We start from the raw sequence: 8,850 nt of genomic DNA, 5'->3' as shown, positions 1-8,850 counted from the left end.
TGAGGAAGATTTGCCCTGAGCTAACAACTGTTGCCAATCTCCTCTTTTCACTTGAGGAAGATTCACCCTGAGCTAACATCTGTGCCAATCTTCCTCTATTTTGTATGCAGGTTACTGCCACAGCATGGCCACCGATGAGTGGTGTAGGTCTGCACCTGGGAACCAAATCTGGGCTGCCAAAGCAGAGCACATTGAATTTAACCACTAGGCTATGGGGTTGGCCTCAAGTAGGTAAAATTATTTGCCTGGTTAGGTGAGGAAATTGAGGCTTGGAGAAATTAACTAATTTGCTCAAGTCCCCATTGCTAGTAAGTAGAGTCTGGATTCTGAGTGAGGATTTGACTCTGACCCAGAAGTCAAACCTGATTGAGAGCCCGGGCTCTTCATGCTTATGCTTAAATGGCTCTTCCCTGATTCTGTTGGATTATTTGCCTTTCTATTAATATTTTGCAAGAGCACTTTGGACATTGGCTGTAAGCGATCAGAATAAGGAAGGCTCTGTCTGGGCTGAGGGGCAGAGTGGCTTAGAGACAGCCCGCCTTCCCGGCAGAGGAAGGCTGTGCATGCGTCAAGAGTCAAGGCAGTCAGCACGCAGAGGGCGAGTACACTCAGAGATGATGGCAGGAGACCAACCTAACACAGGACAGAGGTCTGCAAGGATCAGTGGACTCTGACCTCATGAGAGAAGAAGCCAGAGTGACTCACAGGAGGAAGATGAACTCGAAACTTCCAGGCTGTCTCCAGTTCGGCAGACAGTTAAAGTCGTGAGAAGGAAGAAGAGAAAACCTGAAAGAGAGAGAGCCGGCCAGGAGGTGCGTGAAGACCCATGCAAATAAGACCCGCCCACAGCTGCCTGGAAACCGAGCCACAAGAAGTCAGAGCACAGAGCACATCTGCAGGGCCAGCAAGGAGGAGCGAGGAGGGAGCAGGTAAGCAGCCAGAGAGGGCCACGGAAGGGTGGGCCACAAGGCCCTAGTGTCCTGAGAGGCAGCGTGGTTCAGTGGGTGAACACTGGCCTGGGATGTCAGGCTCCTGGGATCACCTTTTAAGCTCAGCCATTCTTGAGCTGTGAAGTCTCGGGCAAGTCACTTCACCATTCTGAACCTCGGCTTCCCCATCTATAAAATGGGTATGAAAGCATCCCGCTATGTATGGTGCACCTGGCGTGCTTTTACCTGCTCAGGCACTATCCCTTCTTCACAGCAACCTTGTAAGGTGGGATTATCAGCCTATTTTACAGAGGAAAATGAAGCTCAGAGAAGTTAAACCACTTATCTAAGCCTCCCAGCAAATAAGTTTGGTTCCAAAGCCTGCACACTTTCAACTCCCTATCCTGCTTCCTTCATGGGGTGGTTTTAAAGAACCAAATGGCCTTATGCAAATGGAAATAAATGGGAAAAGGCAATTATACCATGTCAATGTGAGTTGCCACACTTAGATCCTAGCAAGGACTGGCGTCTTTCGTAAACCGTGAAGTGTTATAAAAATGCTCGTTCTTCATCTCTCTCCTTTCGAGGTTGAAAACACTGGGGTGATGCTACCGACAGTTGATATCTGGCTGTCTGACTCAGCCATAGACCGAGGCGATGCCTCTGGGGTGGTGTTCAGGACAGTGTAGCCGAGCTGTGCTGGCCTGGGGGTGGCTGGTGGGCGGATACAGGCCAGAGTCTCCTGGAGAGGCTGGAGCCTGACCCGCTGATCCGGAAACGACAGAGGGCCCGCGGCAGGTATGGGCTCGGGTGCTGATGCAACAATGATCATGCCTCTCGGACAGCACTTTATCACGGCCCTGGGACTTCAGAAACCGCAGCTCTGCTTCGGGGAGGGTGGGGGCATCTTTAAGGATAGTAACACAAGCTTACTGTAGTACAGTTGAAATTTTCAGTTAAGAGAATTAAAAAACAAAACAAAACACCTATAATCTTACCCCTAGAGATGACCACTGTTGACATTTTGGCGCCTGTCTTTTCAGACCTTTCTTCCCCTGCACACATTTATTGGAAAATGCGGTTATATTGTTTTATTATGGTTTTATTACTGGTTCTTTTCACTGAATGACATATTACGACCATATTTTCCTATTAATAGATGTTTGATCCCATCATTTGAAAGGCTGCAGAAAGTCTTTTCATATGAATGAAGTAGAATTTATTCAATCCATGTCCTCCTCTTGGGTAACCGGGTAGTTTCAAGACTTCATCGTTAGAACTGTGCTTTGCAGGTAGCTCTGTGATCAAATCTTTGCACTGGTCCTTGATTCTTTCCGGGGGATGGATTCCCAGTGAGGTCTGCTTTTTTTTTTTCTTTTAAGATTTTATTTTTCCTTTTTCTCCCCAAAGTTCCTCAGCACATAGTTGCATATTTTAGTTGTGGTCCTTCTAGTTGTGGCGTGTGGGATGCTGCCTCAGCGTTGCCTGATGAGCGGTGCCATGTCCACGCCCATGATCTGAACCGGCAAAACCCTAGGCCACCAAAGCGAAGCACTCGAACTTAACCACTCAGTCGCGGGGCCGGCCCCTGAGGTCTGCTTCTGACACACTCTGGAAGTCAGGGGCTCCTCCAAGCTCAGTGCATAAAAGTTTCGTGGGGGGCTGGCCCCGTGGCCGAGCGGTTAAGTTTGCATGCTCCACTTCGGTGGCCCAGGGTTTTGCTGGTTCGGATCCTGGGTGTGGACCTAGCACAGCTCATTGAGCCATGCTAAGGCGGCGTCCTACATAGCACAGCCAGAAGGACCCACAACTGAAATATGCCACTATGTACTGGGGGGCTTTGGGGAGAAGAGGGAAAAAAAAAAGGATTGGCAACAGATGGTAGCTCAGGTGCCAATCTTTAAAAAAGAAAAAGAAAAAAAACTTAGGTGGCCTCGAAGTCAGCCTTGACCCTTCCTCTCTCTCAAATACATTTGTAGGAGGAATGCCAACCACCACACAGACAGTATTTACTCGGTGCCAGGCTCTATCTAAGAGCTTTGCCCTCCGATGTACTACTTTTAGCTTCCTTTTCAGAAGAAGAAATGGAGGCACAGAGAGGTTAAGCAATTCAGCTGGAATCACGGCTCTAATAAGCAGTGGATCTGGGGTCATGAGCCTCAACAACCTGGTTCCAGAATCTATGCTGTCTGCTGCTTCTTGGGAAGATATCTTTCACCCCATCCCCATGGATCTTCTCCACCGTGGCCTGACCTACACACCAAGCTCCCCCATCCCAGCCTGGGCCACTGCTAGAGCCCCTAACTGGTCTTCCATTTCCTCTCTGACCTTCCAGTCTGTTCTCTGCTCTGCAGCTGGAACTGTGTTTTTAAAATGGAAATGGAATCAGGTGACACCCCGTACACACACACACATTCACACTCACCCCTAGAATAAAATCCACATGCATTCATTCCCCAGCTTCAGGGCCTGCCTCCTCCCTCTCTGCCTTCATTCTGAGCCACTTTCCCACCGCAGCTCCACCCACTGCACCTCAGTCCTGCCCCTCCCCCCCACTTCACATCCTGAGTTTGGCAGAGCTTTGTCTCACGTAAGGGTTTTGGCACATGTTGTCCCCTTGGCCTGGAATGTCCTTCACTTTGCATGGCTGGATTCTTGTCATCCTTCCACCTCAGCTTTCGTGTCACCTCTTTGGAGAAACCTTTCCTGGTGGTCTCATCGGCAGCAGCTAGCCGCCTAAGCCCATTTTCCTTTTTGTCCTTTATAGCATTCATTAAAATTATGTATTTATTTCTGGCCCATTACTCATTAAATGTCTCTTTCCCTCATTAGACGCTAAATATCATGAGGTCAACGACCATGTCTATTTTATTCACCATTATTTACCCAACGCCCAGCATGGCGCCTGGCAGATAGTGAGCACTCAGTAGTAACTCCATAACTGTTTGTAGATGGATGAGTGATCCACAGAAGGCACCCATTGGTAAGGATCCTCGGTAAACTATCCCAGCTCTGGTCAGAGCTTTTCCACCCTCCTCCTCCATCTCTTCATTTCCTCTTCCCTATCCGGAGCAGTGACAGAGGCCTAGAAGAGAACCAGGAAGCACGGGTGAGAGAGTGTAAGTGGGTTTTGCTTCAGGTGTCAACTCAATCAGGGTAGATGATGCGGGCCGGCCCGGTGGCGCAGCGGTTAAGTGTGCACGTTCCGCTTCGGTGGCCCGGGGTTCGCCGGTTCGGATCCCGGGTGCAGACATGGCACCGCTTGGCAGGTCATGCTGTGGTAGGCGTCCCACGTATAAAGTGGAGGAAGATGGGCATGGATGTTAGCTCAGGGCCAGTCTTCCTCAGCAAAAAGAGGAGGTTTGGCAGCAGATGTTAGCTCAGGGCTAATCTTCCTCAAAAATAAGAAAGAAAAGAAAGGAAGAAAGGAAGAAAGAAAGAAAGAAGCTGGGTGACCTTGCGTGAGAGTCACTTCTTGCCTCCAATCTGCAAAGTGAGGGGTTAGGATGGAGAAGTGGTTTTTAAACTTTATTTCCTCAGCAGTTCCACTCTTCGGCTTATTCAAATGACCGACAGAGAAAAGCTAAGCGTTTCTGGTTGAAATGGGGAAGCGGGGCTGCAGCCCTTCTCCTGGATCCCTCTTTTAAGGCGTCAAGGGTGGTAGGATTGCCAATGCTTGGACTCTAAGATCTCAGTGCTCAGTGCCTGCCAGGCTGGCTGGCTGTGTTCTAAGAACAAAGAAGGCAGCAGGCTTGCAAGTTCTAGTTGCAGCTACTTGGGCACATGCAATGATCAGAAGACTGGAGAGAACTTGCTGGATCTGATATTCAAAGACTTGAGGCTGTGCAGCAGGTGAATTTCACAGCAGTTGAAGTACAGGGCAGGCAGCTCCTTTGTGTGAGAAGGAGGTTTCAGCCATTTTAGAGAAGAACGAGGGCCCAGGAGTGAGGAAGCCAGAAGGCTCACCTACCCTCTCCACAATCTAGAAAAAGGAAATTGCCACCCCTACCTTTCCTGCCGGGATCCCAGGTCTTGAAGGGACCGCCCACAGCCTTGCAGATCCTTGCCTTCCAGGGTTGTGCATTTGCCACGCCCTGGGGGAACTCTGCTCCCATGCCTCCCCACCCTGCACCCAGGCAGCTCTCTGGCCTTCGCTGCAGGCAGGTGAGCTCCAGAAGCTGCAGCCTGGGCCACCTGGCAGCTCCAGGTGCTATGTGTGTGCGCTCCCATGGAGACGGCCCCGGGGTTGGTGGCAAGAAGGCTGTCTCCCAAAGCTTTGTGGATTCAGGAGAGGGAGAGACTGAAACATCAGGTCCTTCAGGGTAGTCTGCCTGACCGCTCTAGTGCCAGCGAAGCCCAGGTGGGTGCCCTGGGGGTTTCCTGGAACAAAAGGAGGGAGGAGGAGCCAGAGGAGGCCGAGGATTGGAAGGAGGCTCTGGAAGGGCTGATCTGGGGACCTGGGCAGGGGAGCCTCTTCAAGCTGCCGGGTCAAGGGGAGACGCCTTGCCAGGGACCCCTCGTCAGGCCAGCACCATGCCCTGTATCAAAGACTGGGCAAATGGACTCTGTGGCCGAGTGGGAGGAGGGAAAGGGCCTGGCATTTGTCCCTGGAGGAGGGACAGACCGGGGGATTCACAAAGCCCATCTCTGCACTAGTCAGGGATCTGAGGCAGCAGCGAAGGAAGTAGCTGACCTCCAGCATGAACCACAGACTGTGGCTCCCCTCTGTCTCCCTGGAGCCCGAGAAGCCGAGGGCAGCCACGTGGAGCACACGGGGCATTTGTATCCATTTCCAAAGAGGGGCTGCAGTCTCCCTCGGTGGCAGATCACCAACGGTGGGGTGGCTCAGGCCCAGAGGGGACGCTGCAGGAGCACCAGACTCAACTCCGCGGCTTAGGAACTGGGTGATCTGGAGCAAATCGCTTCCTCTTTTTGAGCCTAAGTCCTTTCATCTGTGAAATGTGGGTGGTAATACCCTTTGACAACCCACAGAACTCCTAGCCTAGGAGCAAGCGCAGGGCCACAGTTCATTGGGTGTTCCTTTGCTCCTTCTCTCTGCCTGCCAGGTCATCTCCTGCAAGGCCACCCGGCGTCTGGTCTGAGGATGGCCGAGCAGCAGGGCCAGGAGCCTGAGGCTGAGTGCCCTGTCTGTTGGAACCCCTTCAACAACACGTTCCACACCCCGAAAGTGCTGGATTGCTGTCACTCCTTCTGCCTGGAATGCCTGGCCCACCTCAGCCTGGTGACTCCGGCCCGTCGCCAGCTGCTGTGTCCACTCTGTCGCCAGCCCACTGTGCTGGCCTCTGGGCAGCCTGTCACTGACTTGCCCACGGATATTGCCATGCTCACCTTGCTTCGCCTGGAGCCCCACCACGTCATCCTGGAAGGCCGTCAGCTCTGTCTCAAGGACCAGCCCAAGAGCCGCTACTTCCTGCGCCAGCCCCAGGTCTACACACTGGACCTAGGCCCCGAGCCTGTGAACCAGACTGGGCCCCCCCAGGACATGGCCTCTGCCACCAGGCCCATGCCCATCTCCATCCCCAGCCACTACTCTCTGAGGGAGTGTTCCCGCAACCCTCAGTTCCGGATCTTTGCCTACCTGATGGCTGTCATCCTGAGCGTCATGCTCTTGCTCATCTTCTCCATCTTTTGGACCAAGCAGTTCCTTTGGGGGGTCGGGTGAGCATCTGTTCCGGATAAGGAACCAAGCCTTTCTCGGCCGCTGCTGGGCATGGGGACTGCAGAGCCTCGTTTGGGGCTGCCTTCCTTTGTAGCATTGTTCATTTTTACAACCCAGGGATCAGTTAGACCTTGTGTTTGCTTCTGGGAACAGAGACAGTCCTACTATAATGAGAACCTCTGAAAGCTAAAGGGCTGGGGAGAGCTGTGAAGAGCGTGTGAACCATGGGGTCATGGAAGGGCAGAGAAGCAGGTCTGTGACTCCAGAGCTACGTAGCAAGCTGTGCCAAAGGGTTGGACGACTAGCCAGGAAGCTGACCACCAGAAATAGCAAGTCGCATTTCTCCTTGGAGCTGCTCTGAACTCGGTTCACATCTCCTTGAGTTGCTCTTTTTATTATGTGTTGCTAAAAAATTTGGAAAGTGAGATTTAGTTCTGTGAGCAAATGTGTTTGTTTTCCCCTTTCTGTTTTCTGCTTGGATATCTTACCACCAGTCCCAGTAAAAATGGTCTGCACTCATTCATTCATTCACTTACTCATCCTACACCCATTTGTTTGGCTGGTGCTGTGCTGGAACGAGGGGAAGACAAGGGGATTATCCCGGGGCGGCAGAACCCTTCCAGCAGGGAGGGCGTGCTCACTCAGCTGCCTCCTGTACAAGACAAACTCTGCGTGGTTTATGGAGTGTTAAGAGTGTAAAGGATTAAAGGTGAAAGTGGCCAGGGTCAGTGGATCAAAGGAAATCTGGGATTTGGAGGAGGTGTTTATTCCTCCTGGTGGGTGCTGGGCGCAGCCCTCACTCCCCGCTCTCAGGCACTGTCATTCTGGTCTCAAGAGCTAAGGCGAAGACCCTGCATAGCTCCCATCCCGGGCCACGCAGGCAGGGGACCCTGGTTTCATTTTCTATGACAGAATCTACGAACCAAGGAAACTAGATAGAACATGGATGCTCGGGCTGCTGCTTGACTGCAAGCTGCCGCCTCTGCAGTGTCTAAAACCTTGGTTTCTGTTTCCACAGTTTTAATGCTGCCTGGAGGCCCAGGGCTCGGAAACAGTGTAAGTGGTTAAAATGGTATCACAATTATGAAAAGATAACATTTTGAGTTTTTTGGATTTGTAGAACAAGATTTCAGAGACGAGAAATTGACTCAGTTTTATTTGCTCTAAATAACGTTTTGTGTGTTTGAGATTAGCTTCTATAAATTCTTAGGGGCCTTAATGTACAAGATATTCCAAAATAGCCAAGACACATTTTATGTTTAGTAAAACCAAACGGTCTCAAGCTCCAATGTGCAGAGGATATTCTCCATTGCAAAATTGGAAAGACGCCTACACATCCCGCCAGGGGACCAGCACCTGCCTGTCCACTTGCGCCATCAAAGATAATTACACTAAAGCTGGGACTCGACCTCTCCCCACTGACTTCATTTCTTTACACATCCCTGCTCCTTAACCCTGTGGCAAGTAAGCGGGGCAATGATCTCACCATGTTCTCAGAGCCTTGAGGCACAAGGAGAGGAAGTGGGGGAAGCTTGGGAGGGAACACCTGCCCCTGCACTTGGCCTACTGCTCAGTTATCTTCAGCCCTATTTCCACAGATGAAACTGAGGCGCCCCAAGTTAGGCTGCCTGAATCCAGGTCACCCAGCTAGTAAGTGGTGGAGGCCTTTCAGTCGAAATAGAACTTACACTCTTGGAGTGGCTGATACACCATCCAAATAAGACAAGACATGGATTCTTTTTGCATAGGGAAGGATACACCTGACTCTACAGCATCTCCTATTCTCACATTCAGTAGTTCTAACCTCGGGGCAGCGCCATCCTCCTGGAGGGCCTTTAGAAATGTCCGGGAGCATCTCTCAAACTCCAGTGACAACAGGGTGGGATGTGCTGCTGGGTTTTAGTACTCCAGACGTCAGGGATGCTAAAACAGGCTGCAATGCTCAAGACAGTTCCACACAACAAAGTATCTTCGATCCTCGAATGCAAATAGTTTCTTGTTGAATAACACTAGCAGCTCCTCATAAGTTCATCAAGTGGAAGTGGTGAAATTACTAACTCCCTTTGGCATGAAGTCAGACTGAGATGCAGTGACCAGTCAAAGGGGCAGCACAAAAGGGGGAGCAGTAAAAGGCTCGGGCTTTGCACACGAAACATGCTGTACAGGCCATGCTGGCCGGACTATTTTTCTTTTATTTTTTTTGAGGAAGATTAGCCCTGAGCTAAAATCTGTCACCAGTCC

General features: G+C 51.2%; 1 protein-coding gene across 2 annotated transcripts; it reads left to right on the top strand.

The window, feature by feature from the left end:
* Positions 1-562: 562 nt before the first annotated feature.
* RNF183 (ring finger protein 183) lies at positions 563-7,119 on the top strand. Of its 2 annotated transcripts, none has more exons than XM_046681673.1 (2): positions 563-929; positions 5,996-7,119. In XM_046681673.1, the coding sequence occupies exons 1-2, from the start codon at positions 827-829 to the stop codon at positions 6,610-6,612; spliced, it is 720 nt and encodes a 239-aa protein (XP_046537629.1). In that variant the 5' UTR covers positions 563-826; the 3' UTR covers positions 6,613-7,119. The 2 variants fall into 2 exon arrangements, with proteins under 2 accessions (XP_046537629.1, XP_046537638.1); XM_046681682.1 differs by lacking the exon at positions 563-929 and adding an exon at positions 4,626-5,289.
* The last annotated feature ends 1,731 nt before the right edge of the window (positions 7,120-8,850 follow it).

This window comes from Equus quagga, chromosome 1 (genome assembly GCF_021613505.1).
Source record: "Equus quagga isolate Etosha38 chromosome 1, UCLA_HA_Equagga_1.0, whole genome shotgun sequence".
In the NCBI taxonomy this organism is placed as follows: Eukaryota; Metazoa; Chordata; class Mammalia; order Perissodactyla; family Equidae; genus Equus; species Equus quagga.
This window is presented reverse-complemented; position numbering and strand designations above follow the sequence as displayed.